At 42.2% G+C, this 24,763-nt stretch overlaps 1 protein-coding gene across 7 annotated transcripts in view; it reads left to right on the forward strand.

The window, feature by feature from the left end:
• ECPAS (Ecm29 proteasome adaptor and scaffold) overlaps window positions 1-24,763 on the forward strand; it is a 97,262-nt gene that overhangs the window by 70,151 nt on the left and 2,348 nt on the right. For 6 of the 7 annotated variants that reach the window (XM_059143612.1, XM_059143609.1, XM_059143608.1 and 3 more), the window contains 19 exons: window positions 3,096-3,213; window positions 3,484-3,651; window positions 6,231-6,310; window positions 6,929-7,034; window positions 8,038-8,085; window positions 8,931-9,052; window positions 11,433-11,583; window positions 13,743-13,808; window positions 15,102-15,191; window positions 16,271-16,337; window positions 16,932-17,023; window positions 17,101-17,167; window positions 17,834-18,025; window positions 18,634-18,842; window positions 19,669-19,712; window positions 19,808-20,000; window positions 21,412-21,550; window positions 22,729-22,834; window positions 23,046-23,134. In XM_059143612.1, coding sequence (XP_058999595.1) covers window positions 3,096-3,213; window positions 3,484-3,651; window positions 6,231-6,310; window positions 6,929-7,034; window positions 8,038-8,085; window positions 8,931-9,052; window positions 11,433-11,583; window positions 13,743-13,808; window positions 15,102-15,191; window positions 16,271-16,337; window positions 16,932-17,023; window positions 17,101-17,167; window positions 17,834-18,025; window positions 18,634-18,842; window positions 19,669-19,712; window positions 19,808-20,000; window positions 21,412-21,550; window positions 22,729-22,834; window positions 23,046-23,134 — 2,147 coding nt within the window. Of the gene's footprint in view, window positions 1-3,095; window positions 3,214-3,483; window positions 3,652-6,230; window positions 6,311-6,928; window positions 7,035-8,037; window positions 8,086-8,930; window positions 9,053-11,432; window positions 11,584-13,742; window positions 13,809-15,101; window positions 15,192-16,270; window positions 16,338-16,931; window positions 17,024-17,100; window positions 17,168-17,833; window positions 18,026-18,633; window positions 18,877-19,668; window positions 19,713-19,807; window positions 20,001-21,411; window positions 21,551-22,728; window positions 22,835-23,045; window positions 23,135-24,763 lie in introns of those variants that run through there. The other variant, XR_009346695.1, reaches the window with a different exon arrangement.

Here is a 24,763-nt window from a genome sequence, read left to right on the forward strand (position 1 = left end):
GTAGAGTTTTGTCTGCTGGAAGCTGCCTGAAGAATGCCCCAGGCTCATCACCTGGGGGATTGAGGAGGCAGGAGAGGCCCGATGGCCTGAGGAGGAGCTGACCTGCTGCCAGCACTTAAGCAGATGCTGACCCCTAGAACATGTCCCCTCATTAGGCTTTATATTCCCTGAGTGACTAGCCATTGGTGGTAAGCTGTTCTAGGGGAGGACCGGTCCTTGGACTGGGGGCTGTTCCACTAGCTCCCAGCCAGCTGAGTCATGAGGGGCCGCCTGGCAGCACAGCTCGGCATCGGCTGCACCTTGGTTTTTAGGGGGCAGCTCTGGTGGATATTGTGGGGTCCATCAATTTAGCACTTCAAATTAATTCCTAGAGCCTTACCTCCTTTATCTTATCATTATTCTATTGTGGCTACACTGATGGTTTTCCTCTAAACACCCTCAGGTCAGACTGTGCAGCTGGCTGGGCTTTGCTGTGGTGTCACATAGAGCCCCGCTTCCGTACTGTCTGCAAAGCCAGAGAGCAGCTGTTTGTTCTTTCCTTGACTTTCTCCCATAGCTCACTATTTCCACATAGAAAATTATTTTTGTTCCATTTACTCTCCCTGTAGACTTTTTCTGAGTTTTTAAAAAGTGCTTTCTTGGGGTGCCTGGGTGGCTCAGTGGGTTAAGCCGCTGCCTTCGGCTCAGGTCGTGATCTCAGGGTCCTGGGATCGAGCCCCGCATCGGGCTCCTTGCTCGGCAGGGAGCCTGCTTCTCTCTCTCTGCCTGCCTCTCTGTCTACTTGTGATCTCTCTGTCAAATAAATAAATAAATAAATCTTTAAAAAAAAAAAATAAAATAAAATAAAAAGTGCTTTCTTTTCAAAGAATAACTAATACAAATGATCTGGTATTTGAGTAAATATTATTTGTTCAGAGGAAAGTTAATAGGACTCAGAAGGCGTTCTCAAGATTGCGTGCTGCAGTCCTACAGCTTGTATGGACTCACAACAGACTCTGAATAGCCAGAGCCATCTTGAAAAAGAAAATGAAGCCCAGAGACATCACACTTCTAGACTTGAAGCTGTATTACAAAGCTATAGTAATCAAAACAGGATGGTACTGGCACAAAAATAGACACATGTATTAACAGAACAGGAGAGAATATCCAGAAACCTGTTATTTTATGGTCAATTAATCTTTGACAAAGCAGGAAAGAATATCCAATAGGAAAACGATAGTTTCTTCAACAAATGGTGTTGGGAAAACTGAACAACAGCATGCAAAAGAATGAAAGTGGACCACTTTCTTATCCCTTCCACAGAAATAAAGTCAAAAAGGATTAAAGGTCTAATATGAGACCTGAAACCATAAAAATTCTGAAAGGGAATACAGGCAGTATCCTCTTTGACATCAGCCAAAGCAACTTCTTTCTAGATATGTCTCCTGAGGGAAGGGAAACAAAAGCAAAAATAAACTCTGAGGACTACATCAAAATAAAAAGCTTTGGCATGGTAAAGGAAACAGTCAACAAAACTAAAAGGCGGGGCGCCTGGGTGGCTCAGTGGGTTAGGCCGCTGCCTTCGGCTCAGGTCATGATCCCAGCATCCTGGGATCGAGTCCCGCATCGGGCTCTCTGCTCAGCGGGGAGCCTGCTTCCTCCTCTCTCTCTGCCTGCCTCTCCGTCTACTTGTGATTTCTGTCTGTCAAATAAATAAATAAAATCTTTAAAAAAAAAAAAAAAAAAACTAAAAGGCAACCTATGGAATGGAAGAAGATATTTGCAGATGACTTATCTGATAAAGGGTTGGTACCTAACATATATAAAGAACAGATACAACTCAACACCCCCCAAAACAACCTAATTTAAAATGGGCAGAAGTTATAAACAGATATTTCTCCAGGGAAGGCATACAGATAGATGGCCCCGACACACATGAAAAGATGCTCAGCCTCACTTATTAGGGAAATGTAAATCAAAACTACAATGAGTTGTCATCTCACACCTGTCAGAATGACTAAACTCAACAGCACAAGAAACAACAGGTGCTGGCAAGGATGTGGAGAAAAAGGAACCCTCTTATACTATTGGTGGGAATGCCAGCTGGTGCAGTCACTGGGGAAAACAGTATGGAGGTTCCTCATAAAGTTAAGTATGGAGCTACCTGTGATCCAGCAACCATACTACTGGGTATTTATCCAAAGAGTTCAAAAATACTAATTCAGAGGACTACAGGTGCCCTTATGTTCATAGCAGCATTATCTATAATAGCCAAGATACGGAAGTGGCCTAGCTGTTCACTGGGATAGATGAATGGATAAAGAAGATCTGATGTGTATACACACACACACACACACACACACACACACAATTTTTCAGACATAAAAAAGTCGTGCCGTTTCCAACAACATGGATGAGGCTAGGATTATAATGCTAAGGGAAATAGGTCAGAGAAAGAGAAATTCTGTATGATGTCATTCACATGTGGAATTTAAGAAACAAAATATGATTAAATGGGAAAAAAGAGAGGGAAAACCAAGATGGAGACTCTTAACTATAGAGAACAAACCGATGGTCACCAGTGGGGACCTGGCGGGCTGGGTGAGATAGGTGATGGGGATCAGGGCGGGCACTTGTGTTGCACCAGTGATGTGTAGAAGTAGAATCACTATGTTGTACACCTGAAACTAATACAACACTATGTCAACTAACTGGAATTAAAATAAGAACTTAAAAATGACTGGGGTGCTGTAGCTTCGAGAAGACTTAGGGATGATACAAGTTGTGTTTAAGGGACTTTCCTGATTCTGAGAGAGATTGGTGCAGAAGGTAACGAGGAATTACTAAGCTGCCTCCTGGTGGTGTGGGGGTGCTAGGGCAGGATGAGGGCTCCACCTTGGTAGGAGTCCCAGGGGCCTTCAGGTCACTTACCTCGCCTTGTCAGTAATTGAACTAGGTGACTTCTTATATTCCTGTCAACGCATTCTCTTCCTCGGTGGATGAGATTGAGAACATAATTTAAAAATGTCTCCCTAATATTGGTATTGGCGACATAACTTTTACTAGGCTGGAGACAGAGAGATACATTGGATATTTTCTGTTTGTTTGTTTCCAAGCCAGGGCCTCTCTACTTACAAGGAGCTTTGTTCTCTGGCAAGTGATCTCAGTCAGCCAGATCTGGTGTATAAATTTATGAATTTAGCCAACCATCATGCAATGTGGAACTCGAGGAAGGTAAGTTGCTGTCACTGAACGGTTTTTATTTTTCACTTCCAAACTAAACCTGCTACGTTGACTGACCGTGGTGATTGATATGCAGTAGGTTTTGTAAAAGCCTGGGATTAGAGAAAACCAGACCACCACATGGCCACTGTTACGGCTAAAGCTGGGACACTCAGGGACAAGTCTGGGGGGAGAATTTTATGATCTTCATGGATTTACTGTGTTAACATTTTGCCAAAGTAGTTGTATCTGAGTCACTTCAGCAGCATCTTATTTTTTTAGGGTGCTGCTTTTGGTTTTAACGTGATTGCCACCAGAGCTGGAGAGCAGCTGGCTCCTTTTCTGCCTCAGCTAGTTCCTCGTCTTTACCGTTACCAGTTTGACCCCAACTTGGGCATCCGACAGGCCATGACGAGTATTTGGAATGCACTGGTCACGGACAAATCAACGGCAAGTATCTGGAAACCGTTGGCCAAGATTACACATGGGATTTAAACCCAATGCTCATCTTTCTTTGTGCTTCATATGCTTACTTGTTTAAACAAATAAGCTTTCTTTGATTCCTTGCTTTTTCCTTTCTTTCAAGATGTCAAAGATACTCCTGGCAACATTTATTAAAATCTCAAAAATGGAAATAAACTAAATGTCCGTGGGGTGGCTGGCTAAGGAAGTGACAGGATATTCACACGAATGGAATACTGTGTCAATGGGTGCTGTCCATAGAGTGGAAAACAGGTCACAGTTCTGCCTTCAAGGAGTTCACTTTGTTGAGGAGCTAGACAAGGAAACAGGCGATTACCATGTATGGTTTCCTCTCTTGGTTTTCTCTTACCTGGCTGCTTGTCATACTTGATTCCACTTGTAGAGGGTAAGGTTTCTCAAGGGTTGCCTCTGAGTACCTTTCACTCTCCCAACTTTATCTTTTGAGGTCAGCAGTTCCTGTGAATATAAATGGCAACTTTTTTTTTTTTTTTTTTTTAAGATTTTATTTATTTATCTGGCAGAGAGATAGAAAGTACAAGGAGGCAGAGTGGCAGGCAGACGGAGAGGGAGAAGCGGGTTCACAGACTCCCCACTGAGCAGGGAGCCTGTTGCGGGGCTCGATCACAGGACCCTGGGATCATGACCTGAGCTGAAGGCAGCTGTTTAACCGATGGCCTCCCAGGCACCCCTGTAAATGGCATCTTAATTGTGATGGTTCCCAGCCGCAGACTGTCCGCCCGGACGTGACTTGGCGTTCCTGACCTGCACGTCCAGCTGCCTGCTTCTTCTCTCCATCTGGATGTTGTTTCATGATACCTTTGACTTGACATGTCTAGAACGGGACTTTCCCTGCTCTTCTCAACATTCATCCATTTACCCATGCCAGGAAACTTGATACCTTCTTGATTTTGGTCTGTTGTGCCCCTACTTTCAGTTATTTCCAGTAGCAAATTCTGTTGATTCTGCTGCCAAAGTATCCCTTGAACCCACGATCTTCTTTCCTGGTGAACATGGTGTCATCTTTCTCTTTTCTTTGTCTGCCTTTATTTAATCGGCAGTAAAAGTGATTTAAAAAAAAAAATGGGATTGTGCCATTTTGGGTTAAAATTCTTTAGTGACTTCAGAGTTGACTTTAAGTAAACTCCATGATCCATACCTTATCTTTGCAGTCCCTGCTCATGATGTGGCTCTTCTTCTTCTTCAGTTTGGTGTCAGGTTGAGTGTGCCCCTGGTCAGGGTGATGGGCACTTGAGGGTTCAGCTTTGAAGGCCCCAGGAGAGTATTTGGTACTGTTGGGTCAGTCAGGATCTCCTAGGCCACTTAAATGTACAGATCTGAGTCTGGTGCACAGGCGGAGGCTCTTGAGATAGGCGTATCCTCTCCTTATGAGTGAAAGGACATAGATGAGATTGGTTTTTGTCGGTGGATAGATAAGGTAGTGTGGAAGCGTGGCTGAGACTGCTGTGGAGTGTGTAGAAAACTGGACATAGGAAGATAGCAGTCTGTTAAATCTTAGGTGAGTCATTTACTTCTCTGTCTTGCTTTTCTTACAGATAAGTGAGGATAACAAAACTTTCCTACCTGTATGAGTAAAAAGTGGAAAATCTTTAAATTTTTTTCTTTTTTTTAAAAGATTTTATTTATTTATATTTTCAGAGAGAGAGTGTGCACACAGGTAGGGGGAGGGGCAGAGGAGAGGCGGGGGCAGAGGGAGAAGCAGACTCCCTCCTGAGTGTGGAGCCCATGTGACTAGATCCCAGGATCCTGAGACCATGACCACAGCCAAAGTCAGACACTTAACCCACGGAGCCATCCAGGTGCCCCAAGCCTTGAGTTTCGAGGTCCTTCAGATCAATATAAAAACTGAGCCTATCCTCAGGTAATTGTTATTACCAGATTTGCTAAGTGTATATCCAAACAAAACAGGCTTAAAAGATTCAACTCACCTTTTGTTCTGAGCCGTCATAATACTTCTTTATGTGCCAGACACTACATGTTACCTGGGATATGAAGACAAGTCAGACACTCTCCTTGTCCTTGGGGTCTCGATGTGATGGAGCAGTGTAGTTGTATACGGTCTGATACGACATGCTTAGGAAGGTGCTGTGGGAACAGAGGAGAGCAGGCCAGTCTTCTCCATGAGGCAACTCCTGATTTAAATCTTGAAGGACAAGTAGGAATTAGCCAGGTGAGCAAGAGAGGGTGGGGGATTGCAGGGAGAGGTACTATGTATCAAGGAATAAAGGTACGATAGTACATGATACCTTTGGAGCTAGGTTGGAGCTAGATCAGAGGGCTTTGTGTCCATGCCTGGGTGGTTGGATTTTATTCTTGTGTCCCTGAGGAAGACAGGAGAATCAAGTTTGTGCTTTAGAATCATCATTCTGGCAACTGTCAGCAAGCAGAGTGGGGAGAGACTTGTGGTCTGAGACACCCGGAGACACTTAGGCATTACCTACAGAGACATGGTCAGTATGGTTGAGAGATTAACATTTTGACTGTTGATGAATTTCACATTTTAAATATTGTCCTTTTTCTTTGACTAGGTGGATAAATATCTGAAGGAAATTCTTCAAGATTTGGTCAAGAACCTTACCAGCAATATGTGGCGAGTTCGAGAATCCAGGTACCATTTTTGGAAATAGAAGACTAGTCAAATATAACTGATTTTCCCCCCTCAAATTTCCAAGCTTTACACTGTATGCAAAATGAACAAATTAGTGCTACTGAAAAGCGTATTTTTGGTTGGGTTAGAGAGTTCGCTTTACTTAACTATTTAAAACTGTTAAAAAAAAACAAACAACTCTAGTCAGTGGTTTTCTAAATTGTCTTAGTTTATATAAGCATGGCATTAAAGAAGATCACTTGTTAAATTGGTAGACATTCAGATATATACTGTCATAAATTTGTAGGGTGTCATTTACTTATATATTTATATAACTTATTCAGTGCCTGTTATATACCCCACATGTGCTACGTGGGGTATACTGGTAAATAAAAAATAATGTATCCTCTCAAAGAGGCTGTATTGTAGTTGCGAGATGCAGACATCTGATGAAAGTCGGTGCCACATGCATCTGGGGTGTTTGAGGCACCAAGGAGAGAATAGGTGTTGCTGTCTAGGAGTGGAGGGTAAGAACTGGAAATACAGGCAGAATCCATATTCCTGTTTGGTATGAATGTTTCATTGTAAAGATGGAGCTTTCGTGATCATAAACTTGAAAACTGTATTGTTTATTTTCAGCTGTTTAGCTCTGAATGATTTATTGAGAGGAAGACCTCTAGATGACATCATTGATAAACTTCCAGAAATTTGGGAAACTCTTTTTCGGGTACAAGATGATATCAAGGTATTACAGAAATAAGTCTGCATTTATTCATAGAATAACTTTGATTAGTAACTATAATTGTTAAAATATGTACATTGGATATTTCAAAATTCATTCTCCAGACAATTTTAAGAGACTATAGTTTTCCTTCCAAAGTTTGAGTCTTGATGTGTCTGTGATGTTCCAAGGTTGGGTATCCTTAGATCTTAATTGAATTTCCTTTTTTTTTTTTAAAGGTGGCTATACCTTTTCTTTCAATAGAGATTTCATGATGTTATTGATTAGGACAAATAACGGTTTGGAAATAATTCACACACCCTCTATTTGATCAGTTTTATAAATTGGATCAGTTATTCCCATGTAACATGACCAATTCCTTTGAGTTTTTCCTGGGCAATCTAAATTTTAGATATTTTGATATCTCACCATTAGAATTAAGCACTTTACTTTCCTTTTCCTTTTGCTTTATTCATTAGAGATTTTTAGAAGTCTTTTAGAATACTTACATAGATGTTTATATGTTTGCATTATAATACATTTAGTTTCTAACCTGTTATAATTTTTTAAAAAAAGATTTACTTACTTTTTGAGATGGAGATAGAGAGAAAGAGAGATGGGTGTGGGGGAGGGACACAGTTAGAGAGAGAGAGAGAGAGAGTCCCAAGTAGACCCTGTGCTGAGCTCAGAGCCCCTATGTGGGGCTCAGTCTCCCAACCCTGAGATCCTGACCGGAGTCGAAACCAAGAGTTGGGCACTTAACTGTGCTACCCAGGTGCCCCTAAACTGTTATACTTTATAGCCATATTTTTGAGAGGTGAGAATAGGTCATACATAAAAAAAATATGTGGCCATTATAATATGTTCCTTGATGGGGGAGGAGCCTAATGAAGCACTATTTTCTAGCTGGTATTGAAAGTAGGATTTTTCACTAATCTATATAGAGACATAGGCAGTTAAATACACATTGTGGGGTGGACGGGAATGAAACTAATGCTTGTCATGCCATACTTTTCCCCATTTTTAGGAATCCGTACGGAAAGCTGCAGAACTAGCTTTGAAAACTCTGAGCAAGGTGAAAACTCTTATCTTAACTTTGGGAGTGAAGTGGGGCAGGGCAGTCTGTGACCAGGGTGACAATGACTTATTTTTTTGTCATATAAGTTGACATAGAATTGCAGTGACATGAAGTAATCAGCTTCATGCTATAGTTCAGTGTTCGCACAGTGAATGACAAGCTAGGTGCCTTTATACTAGGATACTAGGGTTTTTAGCATAGAATATGTCTGGTCTCTTTATATGGTCAGCTTCTGTGGGCCTTTACATAAGGTATGACTTGCACTTGACGCTGAAGAACACATTAGTCATTTAGATCCAGCCCACAGCTACCTCTTCTCTTGTTACTGCTATGGTTTTGTGTTCAGCTGCCTTGCATGTTTATGAGGCTGGCAAGCTTTTTGAAACTAGTTTCTTACTTGAACTTGATTTTATGGTATTTCTGGGATGCCTACATTCTAGCTGTCTGGGCCTGCCATGGATTACATCCTTAGAAAGCAGTAAAAACCGGGTTTGAATCCAGGTGTTTCTTATTCCCGATTTGTGTTCTGGCCACCGTGTTATGCTGCCACCCAAAGTTCTTGATGATGATAATACCTTAAGCCTTCTGCGAAGTGCTTTCTTATAAATGTTCGTACTTCTTTTTCAACTATTTCCCATCTCACCAATGACAAGACCAAAGCTTAGAGAGTGGAAGGCATTGCCCAACTCCTTGTTAGGTGTTGTTTCTCCCGGAAGTGTCATGGAAAGTTGATTCACTTATTCTTTTCTATGGCTATGGGAAATAGAAAGTATTTTGTTAGATGAGTGCTTTATTGGGTAAGAGGTCAGTTTCACTAATTTCTTTGCTCTGTTATATGTAAGGTTTGTGTGAAAATGTGTGACCCCGCCAAAGGAGCAGCTGGCCAGAGAACCATTGCTGTCCTTCTGCCTTGCCTTCTGGACAAAGGAATGATGAGTCCTGTGACAGAAGTCCGAGCCCTCAGGTGTGCCTTTTATCTGCTGATAAAGTGAATGGATTTACTTAGTTTCTAGCCATTCAACAGAAATAGCATTTCTCTGAGTGTTAGATTCTTCAAAGTATGGAGAAATAAGCTGAGGAGAATACATTGAGGTGACCCAAGAGCATTTGTGAAAAGTTCTGAGGCAGAACATTTTCTCAGAAACAAACATTCTCATGGGAACCTTGCTTTGGACCAACATGCTGCTGTTCTGCTTTGACCTTGTGGAAGGTGTGTTATTGTGTTGCTGTCGGCATCTTCCCTCAGCAAGCATGTCTTTCTGTTATGCCCCAGGTCCTTGGGAGGTTGCTTATTGGTTATACCATTTAGTAATGTTTCATAGATAACTAGGTTTAAAATAAACTACCAGTTGCAACGATGAAATACTGAAAAAATACACTCACATGGTTAGACATATTATGGCTGTTTGATAAATTTCAACAGTGAAAGATTCTAGTCTTTTTTTTTTTCTTTTAAACTAGAGCCTTGGAGCGCTTGGGTGGCTCAGTGGGCTAAAGCCTCTGCCTTCGGCTTGGGTCATGATCCCAGGGTCCTGGGATTGAGCCCCGCATCTGGCTCTCTGCTCAGCGAGGATCCTGCTTCCCTTCCTCTCTCTGCCTGCCTCTCTGCCTACTTGTGATCTCTCTCTCTGTCAAATAAATAAAATCTTTAAAAAAAAAAAACAAACTAGAGCCTTATTTAGGAATTTTTTTTTTTTTAAGATTTTATTTATTTATTTGAGAGAGTGAGCAAGAGAGAGCACGAGAGGGTAGAAGGTCAGAGGGAGAAGCGGAGTGCCTACGGAGCTGGGAACCGAATGTGGGACTAGATCCCGGAACTCCAGGATCATGAACTGAGCTGTAGGCAGTCACTTAACTGACTGAGCCACCCAGGCGCCCCTTATTTAGGAATTTTATCTGTCATTTTATTTCACTCTTAAAATTAGATCAAATTAATAATACCAGCAATATTTCATACTGATTGTAAGTATTTCTTACTGCTATTAATAAACTAGTTGATAAGGGAAGGTTTTTTAAAAAAAATTAATTATTTTAGAGAGAGCAACTGTGTGTGTGAGCAGAGGAAGGGCAGGGGCAGAGGGAGAGAGAGAATCCTGAAGCAGACTCCTAGCTCAGTGTGGAGTCCGACACAGGGCTGGCTCCTAGGACCCTGAGATCATGACCTGAGCCAAAACCAAGAGCTAGTCGTTCAACTGACTGAGACACCCAGGCTCCCCAAAGTTTTTTTTTTCTTCTCCAAAGAATTCACATGATAAAGTTAAGATATTACTGTTTCATTGACCTCCTTAAAATAATCTAGGGTAGTGATCATTAGTGGCTCCTAAATCCACTGGTCAAATGTTGTTGAAAACTTTAAATGGATGGTCAGGAGAACCAAAGAGCACAGGAAAAGACAAGCAGACATTATATGCATCTTAATATGATGGAATAGAACATGTACACCTCTACCTACAAAAGATTCGTGGTTGAAAAAAAAATTTTGAACCTGAACCTGATTTAGCCTGAAGATCTGTACAAGGGACAGAGGAACATTTTAAATGACATCATTGAAATACAGTTAGTAAGGACGAATAAGTTATAAGGAAAAAGAGGAAGGACTGCAATATGTGAGTGGACTCTGGATCTGATTCCAACAAACCAACTTAGTTGTTTGTTTGTTTTTGCATTTTATGTATTTTCCGAATGAGAGAGGTTGGGATTTGGGGAGGGTAGGAGGGAGAGAGAGAGAGAATCTTAAGGAGACTTTAAGGCCCGCATGGAGCTCAATGCAGGGCTCAATCTCACAGCCCTGAGATCATGACCTGAGCCAAAATCTCGAGTTGAACGGTTGCCTCACTGACTGAGCTGCCCAGGTGCCCCCCAACAAACCAACTCTTAAAGATATTTGTGAAACAGAAATTTGGATATCAAATTATATGAAAAAAATTACTAATATTTTCTAGGTTTGAAAATGGTATTTTGAGCATAGTAAAGAATTCTTGCCTCTTAGTGACACATAGTAAAATTTAGTTAGGGGGATACTTCAGAGTAATATGATATGGAGCAGGGAAGTGTGCTTGTGTGTGTGGAGGAGGTATAAATGAAACAAAATTGGTATGAAGTTGCAGATGCCTGAACCGGGTAGAGAATATGTAGAATTTCATTTATGATTCTCTCTTCTTTCACATATGCTTGAAAATTGCTATAATATAAAATAAAGAGAAAAACAGTGCTAAGAGCAGACACTGGAACCTTGTTAATGTGTTCTTGAGTACAAGAAACTACAGAATGTCCTCATGACTAGATTTGTAGAGCTTCTGATTTTTGTCAAAAGGACTTAGGAATTGTATTCTATGTGTCTGTAGCATTAACACCCTTGTGAAGATTAGCAAAAGTGCGGGAGCCATGTTGAAACCACATGCACCAAAACTCATCCCAGCTCTGTTGGAATCCTTAAGTGTACTGGAACCCCAAGTTCTCAATTATTTGAGCCTCCGGGCTACAGACCAAGAAAAGGTGAGTTGATAGCACAGTCATATTGGTGAGTCTCAAGGAGGAAAAGCCCTGCTAAGGTACTGAGTTCCATCTGAACAATTTTTTCAGCGACCTCAGACATCTGCCATGATTTGAGTGATACTTCCACCACTCTTGAAATAGCTCGACACCTGTGACTACATACAGTGTGTGTTTGGGAGGTGGAAGGGAGCATGAGGAGGGCTCACATACCGTTTTGAGAATTGGATGAAAACTAACACTTCCATTCAAAAAATGCATTTCCATTTATTTAACACAGTTTTTTGTACATGTTTATGTGTTTAGGGGTTGGTTTTCCACCTTTGGAGTCCTTCTGTGGACCACTCTTGTCCTACAAGTAAAGAGGATTTGTATCTAGACTTTGGCATGGTCCAGAATTATTCTGCTTTTCAGAGATACTGTAGTTGCCTCGACGGGTCAAAGTTTTTTGTTTTTATAAAAATATTTTATTTATTTATTTGACAGATCACAAGTAGGCAGAGAGGCAGGCGGAGAGGGAGAGAGAAAGAAGCAGGCTCGCCACTGAGCAGAGAGCCCAATGTGGGGCTCGATCCCAGGACCCTGAGATCATGACCCAAGCTGAAGGCAGAGGCTTTAACCCACTGAGCCACCCAGGTGCCCCTGATCAAAGTTTTTAAAAAAAAATTGTAGATGAAACATTTACTGTGGAAAAAGTAATGCAGAAGGGGAGAAAGTAATCCCTGAGGAGCCCCCATCCCCTGCAAGGTACCCACTATCATTAGTCTCCTGGGTCTGTTTTGAAATTCCTTTGCACAAACCCAGAATCCTTTTGGGTACAAACCCAGACAAACACACTAATTTGAAATTGACTGTGAATGTTGTTCTGCACTTGCTTCTGTTACTGACAATATATCACATCTGTACATAGAGCTCTTCCATTCTTTTTAGTGCATGCGTAGTATTCTACAGTGAGGTGATGTCACATTTTGGCCAGAGAGATTATGCAGCATCAAAGGTTGTTCCTATTCTGTCTCTTCCACACCTTTGCCAACATTGGATAACATAAGTCTGATAGGCAAGAATCTCATTATTCTAATTAATACCTTCCTGTTACCAGGGCTGTCCTTTATCTGATTGTATTGTATTAGTCACTTACATTCTGTGAATTGTGTTTCTATTCCATGCCGGGTTTGTACTTGTTGATGTTTTTACCTTGGTCTCTGTCTGTTAGGACTGTCACGCCTTTGTCGTGTAGACTGCCAGTGCTTTCTCTCAGTTTGCTATTTGGTTTTTGACCTTGGCTAAATTATTCTAGTAGCCAACCCTCTTTCCCTGTGCCTCTCATGTTGCAGTTTCTTCTCCATTCATCATTCTATGCTTTTCAGCAGTGGACTCGTCCTGACTGGGTTCCCACAGCATGTTTACTAGTGCTGAGAATCAGGAAACAGAGTCTAGCCCAAACTTTGCAACCTTAGGCCTGTCACTTCTGTACCCCTTCCTTTCCTCATTGACTGCGTGTGGACAGTTAACCTCTCCTGCAGGGTCATCATTAGACTGAGATACTGTCGTAGATGTGGAGAGCCTGTACAAAGTTAAAGCAGAAAAACATATAACATTTTTTATTGGTTAGATAGTTTTTTTTTCATTTAGTTTTATTTTTTTGGCATTCCAGGATTCATTGTTTATGCACCACACCCAGTGCTCCGTGCAGTACATGCCCTCCTTAATACCCACCACCAGGCTCATCCAACCTCCCACCCTCTCCCCTCCAAAACCCTCAGTTTGTTTCTCAGAGTTAGATACAATTTTTAAATTATATTTAAATTTATTTAGCCTATTTATTTAGAAATGTATTTAGCCTTTTCGCATATTTAGTGGATGGAGAACTGAGGCTCAGGGAGCCGATGAGTTGCTCAGAACCACACTGTGTTAATTTCTAACTGCGGTTAATTTCTAACTCTGGTCTGAATTTCTCACCTTCAGTGGGATGCTGTCTCCATAGGTAATTGTTGAATCTAGTTTAAAAGAAATTAGAGTTGTTGGACTTAAATTTGAGTTTGCTTTACCTATATATTATTTTTAAAAAATTTCCTCTGGCAGTAAAGCCCTTTTATGAGGGGTGTGTGTGGGTTCTTCTTAATTGATTGAATATGGTGAGTGACTTGAATTTGTGTCCTCAGGCTGCGATGGACAGTGCTCGCCTCAGTGCTGCCAAATCCTCTCCCATGATGGAAACAATCAACATGGTCAGTGCCTAATGTAGTAAGAAAGTTTGTGTATTTGCTTACCTCAGAGTGTAATTTTTCAGTCTTCATGGCCCATTAAGTGAAATAGAGATTTAAGGGAAGAGTCAAACAACTATTGACCTGGTTTTTTCTTAGTATAGTTCTAGTCCTTTTTTTCTTCTAGATTATTAAATGGAATAAATCATTTTCCAGATACTAGAATGTGTTAGTCCACATTGTGAACAGTATATTAAGTATATTAAAAGGTTCCTCTTGAAATCTTTATCTCTTTTGGCCTGCCTATTTAGAAAGGTTCAAATAGTTGTCTCTGCATGAGCATGGTCTTTGAGAGGACCTAGGAAAGGTGTAAGCTGGAGGCGTCCAGTGCAGGTAGGGAGCATAAAAGATAGGGAAAGAAAAGATACTGGAGTCTGGAACTAGGGGTCACTAAAGTCTAGAGCCAGCTCTGCTGTGCGTACATACCCCGGAGTGGTTAGTTGACAACTTGTGAGCTCTTGGAAATTTTATTGTTAAGAGATCGCAAGCCTGGACAAGAGAAGAAGATACTTTTAGTGCTTACTGGGGGCCCGTTACCAAAATTTGGTCTAAGGATGTTACATGTTTGTTGGATTATCGAGGGGAAAGGGAATCTTAAGTAAATAGGAATAGTTAGTAAACGCCTTCTGGATATGCTCATTAATAATAGAATATATGTCACTGCATTTTTTAAAACACAGTGTGACAGATTTTGCTAAGAAGTTGACTTTAATAAGATGGTTTGGTCAGGCAGGCCTGCTGAAAGTCTGTTTAGTTCTGTGTTTTACACTAAACATGAATTGGTAAGGTGGAACAGTAGGCCCAGAGAAATCCTTTCCCTAATTTATTTTCTCCTTTAGTAAGTCAGAGTTTTTCATGATTTTTGTTTATCTGATAGAGCCTGTGAGCTGGGGGAGGGGCGGGAAGGGAGGGAGAAGAGCACGCGGACTCCATACCGAGCGTGGGGCTGGGCTCGGGGTCAGTCTCACGATCCTGAGATCATGCCTGGAGCTGAAATCAGGAGTAGGACACTTCACCGACAGAGCCACCCAGGTGCCCCAATTTTTGTTTTAATGTTGAATCACCGATGAGTGGTTTTTCTGTTTGTAGTACAATGGTGGTTTATATGCTGCAATCAGTGCAAAATGAAACTGGCAGTTTTTCAACTTCATGTCAAGTCCAGTGGGTACATATTTGACATAGCAGCTTTTAATTGATGATGCGGTAGTGACTTCATCATTTTCTAAGGTTGACTTTATGTTTATTTTTTTCCCAAAGTGCCTGCAGTATCTTGATGTGTCAGTGCTGGGTGAGCTCGTTCCTAGATTATGTGAATTGATCAGAAGTGGTGTGGGTCTTGGCACGAAGGTAAGTAAGTGTATATTTCATAAGAGGAACTTGCATCTTCATTAGTTGGGGCCACAAAAATATAACAGCCATCATGTTTGAAATTCATACTTCTCTGTAGAACTTAATAAAATACATTAACCATTTTGTTTCTCTGGTTGCACTAATAACTTAAAATATGTAACTCACCAGAATAGAAAACATGTGACTGACTCAATAAATAGTGTCTGACTCTTTTAGCGGGATCCTTTCTGTTCCCTGGTTTCCAGGTACATGCCCTCGGGGTCCCCGCCATGATCAGTCATGAGTGGAAATGCTTGTTTGGTATCAGGGCAGGACGGTCGTTTTAGGTGGTGATGGGCATTTTCACGGGGGCCAGCAGGTATTTGGCTAGAAAATTGTCTTCCTGTCCAAGATCTTTCAAGGATCAGACTTCTGTCCCCGCACTTGAAAGACCAACTCACAGTTTTTCTCTTGACAGAGTTTATACTGCTTGTGTTTTAACATCTTAGCATTTTAGATCAGGAGAAGGTTAAAGATCTCCTGAAGCTTAGCACTCAGAGGTAATCGCTGTTAAGAGTCCGCAGTGTTTTCCTCCAGTGTCTTTTCTGTGCACGTGTCTGCTACAGCGGCCTCTTTTTCATGGCCAGAGGGGTAGGTACTCTCTCACGTGGCTGTAGCATCATTTATTTCAGTCCATCAGGGAACATTGGATTTGTTTCCAGCTGTTCTGATATTAAACAGAGCACTGTGATGAATGTCTTTGGACACATCTGAGGCTGTTTCCTTTGGTTAAATTTTTAGAACTGGAGCTGTTAGAACAAGGATGGCCAAGTTGTCCTGTGTGACCCTCCCAAAAGATTGTATTAGTTTTCTTTCTTCCTCGTAGTGTATGTGAGAGCACACGTCCTCCTGCTGGAAGAAAAATCTTCGCCTTGCTAATTTAAAATGAGGCCCTTCCAGTTTCCAGATTGAGTCGTGCAGGCCCTGTTAGGCTTCATCTATTTCTCATCTTTAAATCACTGACACCTAAGAGACAGGGTTGAGAGACAGAACGTTGTGACCATCACATTTAGACCTTTGCCTTTGTAACCCTGTAGGGAGGCTGTGCCAGTGTCATTGTGTCATTAACTACTCAGTGTCCCCAGGACCTAACACCTTACTCAGGTGAGTTCGTCAAAACCGTGTGTGCTCATACATTGGTATGGCCGTGTCTTGTGTGACGAGGTTTTTTAAAAAAGTTAAATAGCATTCAGACAGGCTTGTGATCTTCTATATGGTTTTTCTCCCTTTAAATTCCCCCTTCTGCCTTTGTTTCTCTGTTTGCAAGAGGTGCAGCTAGGATCAAGTTTAGCAAGTTTAGCGAGTGTTCACTGTTTTATAAGTATTAGACTAATTCTTACTGGTTATAAGGAGGTGAGAGTATCTCCCATTTTGTAGGGTTTGTTTACCGTTGATACCTAATTTTACGTCAGCAGTTTTCTCTTCTTGGATTGGCTCCTTGATGGCGCTAACGAACTTTATGTATCTAGCTCTCTCATTTTTGCAACTTGCCCACAATATTCTAGAGGCAGATTAACGTTTAATTTTGAATCGGGCAAAAGGAAGCAAGTGGATGGTACACACGTAACATACAAGAGTTCTAAACTAGTAGGGAATAAATCAGATCCTCATCACAGGGTTAAGTTTCTTTTGGTCCTGGGACCAGAGCAGAACATTTGGCCAACCAAGTATCAGATTTTTCTTCACTGTTTCTGACAGGTAAACTCATGAGTGCTTTGCTTAGTGGCCTGACAGATCGGAACAGTGTAATTCAGAAATCTTGTGCTTTTGCCATGGGCCATTTAGTTCGGGTGAGTTGAAGCTCTTATTTACTTATTTATACTTTGATAGTTATAAGGAAATAAATGGGGGTGGTTTTCTTTTTCAGACCTCACGGGATAGCAGCACTGAGAAACTCCTGCAGAAGCTTAATGGCTGGTACATGGAGAAAGAAGGTACCTTTTTTCCTTCTCTTGTATTTTTTTTTTTTTAAGATTTTATTTATTTATTTATTTGACAGAGAGAAATCACAAGTAGATGGAGAGGCAGGCAGAGAGAGAGAGAGAGAGAGGGAAGCAGGCTCCCTGCTGAGCAGAGAGCCCGATGCGGGACTCGATCTCAGGACCCCGAGATCATGACCTGAGCCGAAGGCAGCGGCTTAACCCACTGAGCCACCCAGGCGCCCCCTTTCTTTTGTATTTTTATTTTATTTTATTTACTGAGGAGTTACTTGTTTTAGAGAGAGCGAGAGAAAGTGCGCTCGTGAGTCAGGGGACAGAGGAAGGGGGGAGAAGCAGACTCCCAGCTGGGCTGGGAGCCAGAGGAGGGGTGGGGCTCTCTCTCACCACCCTGAGATCATGACCTGAGCTGAAATCAAGAGTCGGACTGTTAACTGACTGAGCCACCCAGGTGCGCCCCTCTGTCTTTTTTAATTTAGATGTTAATAGTCTAGTAAAACAACACAAATCAGGTCTTGCCATCTGTGAGATCATGTGCTTTGCTGGGAACATTTGATTGATGTTACTCATTTGTTTGGCTGTGGTACCAGCTGAGCAAGGATCTGTGTCAGTTACCCTAACAACAGGAAGTAGAAAGATGAGTGTGTTTGTGCTCGTCTTCAGAACCCATCTACAAGACCTCTTGTGCGTTGACCGTCCATGCTATTGGACGCTACAGCCCCGATGTGCTGAAGAACCATGCCAGAGAAGTGCTGCCTTTGGCATTTCTGGGCATGCATGAGATTGCTGAGGAGGAGAACTCCGAGAAAGAAGAGTGTGATTTATGGACGGAGGTGTGGCAGGAAAACGTACCTGGTTAGTAATCAGTGCCTGTGAGTTCATCCTGTTTCTTAAGAACTACAGCTGGAGTTCTGACTCCTCATTTTCATTTCTAAGTTCATTTCTAAACTTTCACTTCTAACCTGTAGTTACTTCCCCAGGACCTTAATGGTGTGTGTCCTGTCTGGTTTTAAGCCTGTGCAAATCGCTGCCTTCTTAAGGTGGATGCTAAGCTCGTCCCTCTCCTTCCTCAGTGCTGTCCATGTGAGAGAATAGAACTTCTGCTCAAGTGACGTAGAGCTGTACCGATTTGATTTGGGAGTGACTGGTGATTTTCTGTTGGCGTAGAGTATTATTTTAGAGTGGTGCTCCTTAATTCTGTACTTCACCTTCACATGTGTACATGGATGACGATCACTTGCATGACACTCTCCTGTGGGCATATTCAAGTTCATAAAGTCCTACTGTTGTAAAGATACATCACAACACGACTCTCTGTTTCTTTCAGAGAGTGGTGGGATCTAGCCGTTGAGAATTACTGCTTTTAGACTGATGGTCATTGACTTTTTTTCAGATTTAAAAAAAAACCAGTTAATCCTTTTTGTCACTTAAAAGTTGCTTTAATTTTGCTTTTCATAACCTAGGTTCCTTTGGTGGCATTCGGTTATACCTGCAGGAGTTGATTACCATTACCCAGAAGGCTTTGCAGTCTCAGTCATGGAAAATGAAAGCCCAGGGTGCAATTGCCATGGCATCCATTGCAAAACAAACCAGCTCCCTAGTACCTCCATATCTGGGAATGATACTGACCGCATTACTGCAAGGCCTAGCTGGAAGAACATGGGCAGGAAAGGTAAAGGAACCATTCATGCCCAGTTAAATCTAAGGTATCCTTAAAGGATTATGACTTCATCTTTCATTTTCTATAAAAATTAGAATCTGGTTTTGTGGGATGTCAGATAGATTGTTTTTGTGAACTGGATTTCCTAGTCAATGGGCAGCTTTGGGTAAACTTTGCCTGATTAAGTATGCTATTCCGTCAAAGTATAACCCACGTGTTTTTGAATACAGTAGTGCTGGGGGCTGATTTTTATTTATCATGTTCAGCTTTCCAAGAGAGGTCTTAAATCACTTGGTCGCCATTTTGTCCCCGTTGGCCTCATGAACAGATCAGGATTGGACACACGTGAAATTGAGTAGCAAGGCAAGCTGTGTCTAAACTTGGGTCTGAGTGTGCCCATCCCTGAGGCCTGTGAACTAGTCACGTTGTACACAGGGGTGATACCGGATACTTACACTGAACACTCAGTGGGGAAGATGAGACCGTGGCAGCACATCCCAGTCTCCTTGATGTTGTCACAGTCAGCAGTGGCCAGCACTGTACTGGAGAAGAAGTGTTGGACTGGGAATCAGAATCCCGTGACTGACACGTCGCCTGTTGACCTTGGGCAAGTCAGGTCTCCAGGCTTTATGAAATGGAGATAAAGAGTTATCTTCTCTTATGGTTTGGAGTAAAAACCTATGGTGTGCTTGTTAAATAGTCAAGTGCATTGAAGAGAAGATGACTCTGGTTCATTTTGGTCATCATAGTTATTAAGTATTCCTGAGGTAACATAGTACGTAGAAGGTGAATGACACCTGTGTGCTTAACACTGTTCCCTCATCTTTCAACCCTTTAGGAAGAGCTGTTGAAAGCCATTGCCTGTGTGGTGACAGCTTGCAGGTAAATGTTCTTTCGGTGAAGATGCTGTTTCTTAAACTGAACCCCAAAGCTGAAGTCTTTACTAACTGTCTGATGCTTTTTTGTGGCTCCTGTAGTGCAGAGCTGGAAAAGCCTGTGCCCAATCAACCCAGCACAAATGAGATTCTCCAGGCTGTTCTGAAGGAGTGTTGCAAAGAGAATCTGAAATACAAGATCGTAGCAATTAGCTGTGCGGCGGATGTCTTGAAGGCCACCAAAGAAGACAGATTCCAGGAGTTTTCTGATATTGTCATACCTCTCATCAAGAAGGTAAGATCGCCTGTATCCCTCAGGTCTAGTTTAGACTTAAAAACTAAAATGTAAAAAGAAAGAAAAGGAAGGGAGATTTTCCTGGCATCCTCTTCACTTATTTTATTAGGATTAGTGTGGCTGCGAATAGCAGGAAATCCCAAAGTATCACGGCCTTGAACAAGGTAGAGTTTTGTCTGTCATGGAATAGTTGAGGTTTTGGCTCAATAGTTGACTCTTCACCAGCTTCCAGCTCTGCCTTCCTTGGAGCGTGGCCACTGTCATCGTGGTCCATGGTGTCACCGCCTTCTGGGCGGGTAATGGTGTAGAAGATGAAGAAAGGATGAAGGGTTGGATTTGGCACGTCTGTTCTCTCTCAAGGACAGCTCTCAGACATTGCTGCATGGCACGTGCACTTCTGTTTCATCGGCCAGTCCTTGGGCAGCTAGCCGCAGCTCTGTTGCACGGGAAGCCAAGGAAGGCAGTCCTCTAGGCGTCTCTTTGCTTCCATGGGAGGAGGGAAGAGGGTCGTTCTTTTTAAGCAAAGCAGAAAGACGGGTTTGTTGCAGGGGTTTCAACCTGCACTTTGGGAAACTCAAGGCTGTGGGGACAGTGACTTCCAGGAGCGAGTGCTGGGGTGAATGGACAGTCTCTGACCTAGTGGTGACCTAGTGGTGATACGCTCTGCCTTTTAAGTGTGTGTAAAACCCACCCCAGTCTTCACTCAACTGTGAGAGCAAGCACAGGGAGCTCAATGGACCATTATTACTTGTTTCCGCCATATACTGAGGGACTTTAGTCAAGAAGACTTCGGTTTCATTTGGAAAATGAAGTACTCGTTTGTAAAATTTGGGCAGCGGTTCAGAGAAAAAAAAAGTTAGGGCTTATCATTTATTTTTTGTGTGTGTGAAACACGAAATATTTTAAATAGCGTTTTTATGTCTTGTGTTGCTGCTAATCTGCAGGTTTCTTTGTATAGCAAGGCTGTTTAAATAATTTCTGTTATATAATGATAGTACATGGATTTGGGAGACTTGGGTTTTCAATGGACTGTATCACAAGCTAGCTGGGTGAGTCACTTCTCGGCGTGTTTCCCTTTCTTACTAAGACGGAGTTTGGATTGAGATGATTACTGAGTTCTTGCATCTTTAATCCCATGATTCCAATGCAAGCTTTTTAATTTTATGTTTAAAATCCTACATATACAGGATTTTTTTCACCTTTCCTAACAGAGTCCTTTAAAGGATTTTCCAAATTTATTAGGTGTAGTATTTCTGCAACACATTCTTTTTACAAATAGGAAGACCTGTTGTAGAGAATTTAGCAATTAATTCTTGGCTGACATCTCCTCTGGTACCCTGATTGTTTTGCAGTACCCCTGTAACTTTGATGGAAAATAAGTTTTGCTTTCCTTTGCTTCGATGTACCCTAGCACTCGCCTGAAAGCTCCGGCGTTCGGACAAGCAAAAATGAAGATGAGAATGAGAAGGAGAAGGAGCTGCAGCTGGAGTGTCTGCTGGGAGCCTTCGAGAGCCTGGGCAAAGCCTGGCCCCGAAATGTGGAGACCCAACGTAAGCATACTTGCTGTGTGTTGGAAGGATTTTCCAAAAGACAGAGATTTGTTAAGTGGCCTTATTTCTTGGCATTACGTTGAGGACTGTGGCAGTAGACCATGTTATTGACACTGTTAGGACTCCTAACTTTTGCTTGATAAGTAGAAAATTGAAGTAGGGAATTCTATAAAAAAGGTGACACACATCTCAAAACAAAGCAGTTCATTTTCGTAGAAAGCATAGGAATGTACATTCATTTGCTAGTTATTGAGGGGAGCGCCAAGGCCTTTGAGAACGGAACTGTTCCATACTGGCTTCTTAGGCACATCTGCAATTTTTGGTTTCTGTTTCTTTGTAGTGGAAAAAGAACTTACGGTTTCTTTTTTTTTTTTTTTTTTTTTAAATTATTTATTTATTTATTTGACAGAGAGATCACAAGTAGGCAGAGAGGCAGGCAGAGAGAGGGGGGGAGACAGGCTCCCTGCTGAGCAGAGAGCCAGATGTGGGGCTAGATCCCAAGAACCTGAGATCATGACCTGAGCCGAAAGCAGAGACTTTAACCCACTGAGCCACCCAGGTGCCCCAGAACTTATGGTTTCTTATGAAACAAATCAAGTGCAACATTATTCTAGATTTTTACCCCCATGCATCATTTATGAACCATACTAAATTTTACAGCATTTAAAAAATAACTACTTCGTTGAGTTTTATATTCCTTTCACATCAGTTAGCACAATACTAATTATGTAATTATCACAAGGGCAGTTGGCATAACATATTTGGAATAAGATATTGTCTCTTAAAGAGCCAACCAGGTACAGAAGCTTGTGTCCCGAGTTGAGTTCCCTGCCTCCAGAGTTCTGCTTTCTCTGGCTGTCACTCGGGGTATCTTACAGGAAAAGGTGATTTGGTTAAGATTCTGTGTTTGTTCCTAGGAGAGTTAACAGTTACATAGGACCCTCGGGGCGGGTGGTGGTGTGGGTGGGTGTTCCTGGCCAGGGAGATTTGGGAATTGGGCACTAAGTCCTGCTGAAGTTTTTTTGACATTTCATGGCTTTAATGAAAGCCATTTGTTATTTTATTTTTTTCCTCCTACTGCTTTCTCTGTCCTTCTATTCTTCTCTGCTCTAATGTCTCTGTGTCCCTCATTCGCTCTGTCTCTTGTCCCTGCACACTCTCTGCCCTGCTCTCCCCAGGTTGTTACCGTCAGGAGCTGTGCAAGCTGATGTGTGAACGGCTAAAACTGAGCACGTGGAAAGTGCAGCTTGGAGTCCTACAGTCCATGAATGCCTTTTTTCAGGGGTAATTTCGTTTCGTAGTTCAGTTCTTTGTTTTGTCTCCCCCGCCCCCTTAGTGTTTTATAGCAAATCAGTGGAATTCTTTTATCTTAAAACTGAAAAGCTGCAGTGACATTTAAAAGTGATATATGCAGGTAGAAATTACTTGTGGCAGAACGGTTCTAGAATGTTTCTTCATAACTAGCAATTTGTATCTCGCTTTCTGATTTGTGCAGATTAATGCTTTTGGAAGAAGAACATGCAGATCCTGAGGCTTTGGCTGAAATTCTCCTTGAAACTTGTAAATCAATCACATATTCTTTAGGTGAGTGTAGTGAGCTGGCGGTGATGAGTCCGAATTTAAAGCTTGGGGAGTGAAGCTTCAGATGTTCCCTCCCTGGTGCTTGGAGCTAGATTTGTGGAGCAGCTGCTGAACTCCTTCGTGTACCTGACCCGTGGCCGCATGCTGTGCTGTATTATTCTGGAACTGTAATTCAGGATGTTGGGAAGATGTTTGTGACAGGTTGTTTTGTTTAGACTCTTATTTGGAAATAATTTCAAACTTACAGAAAAGCTGCAGTTATAGTACATGTAATGCCTGTATATCCTTTACCCAAAGTCAGCTGTTACTGTTCTGTCCCAGTTACTTCATCATTTGTACTTCTCTGTATGTACGCTTTTCTGGAACCATCTGACAGCATGTTGCTGACGTCATGCGCTTTGGTTCCTGAGCTCTTCAGTGCGCCTGCTCTGTGTCGGCTCAGTACAGTGACTGGTCGTTGGGCGTAGGACGCCGGCGCAGTGGCCTTAGTCAGATTTATAGCATTCGTATTTTAGGTTCAGTCGATTCGACAGTGTTCTTTTACAGACTTTCCCCCACCCCTTCAGTCAGGAATCCAGGATTATTTACTGAATTTAGCTGTGTTTTTTAGTTTCCTTGAGTCTAGGATACTTCCTCAGCCTTCCTTTTTCTCACGTGACATTGACAGTTTTGAACAAAAGTCTCCACCCCACCACCTCCCGCCTTTTAAAAACTAGAATGTTTCTTATTTGGGGTTTGTTTGATATCTCCTCGTGATTAGATCCAGGTTCTGAGTTCCCAGTTGGGGGATACTCTGAAAGTGAGGCTGTGCCCTCTCACTTCCAGAGGCACAGCGCGTTCATCTGCCCTGCTTGGCCCTGCTCCCCTTCCGCACGGTTTAGCCAGCAGTCAGAGAGAAGATGCCCGAGACTGTGCGGACACACTGCTCTTCTTGAGAACACCTTTAGACTCCGTGTGCATCCGTGGTTCTTCCCTGAACCAGTTTTCGCGAACATGATTTTTCTAGCTCTGGTGCTTTCTTGCTGTCTACCGTCTGGCAGTTGGCACCCTCTTGTAAACGAAATCCCACCTCTGCCTGCCTCTTCATTTATCTGTTAATAGTACTGATGCGTGGATTTTCTCCCCTCCTCCACTGGTTTGTAATTAATTATTTTCCTTAATTACTTTTTTTTGCTCTAATTGTTCCAGATTTGGCCAGTGGAAGCTCCTTTAAGCTGATTCCTATGTCTTACTGGCAGGTCACTGTCATCCTTCTAAGCACCTCTGTACCTGGTAGCATAAAAGGATGTTATAAGCTCCCCCCGTGCTTTCCTTATCTAGGTTTGGCTGTGTATTAATTTTTTCCGAAGACAGTCTCACCCTGTGCTAGAATAGACACCACAGAAGCCTATTTCAGTTGCAGCTCTTGGAGGTAGCAACCTTCGAATAAAAAACCGGCCACTAAGCCTCTGGTCTTTGCAGGATCGCAGCCAGCTGTCCCTGATTGCCCTTAGCCCTCGGGGTTGTGTACTGTTCCCTGATAAAATGAGGAAGTCCTGCAAACCTAAGACCTTTCTGAGGTCTCATGTGATGACAACTCTGTGTTTGAGATAGTGTCCTTTGATTTCTTTCCTCTAAAATGGTCCTTTCAAT

Source organism: Mustela lutreola, chromosome 12 (assembly GCF_030435805.1).
Source record: "Mustela lutreola isolate mMusLut2 chromosome 12, mMusLut2.pri, whole genome shotgun sequence".
Lineage (NCBI taxonomy): Eukaryota > Metazoa > Chordata > Mammalia > Carnivora > Mustelidae > Mustela > Mustela lutreola.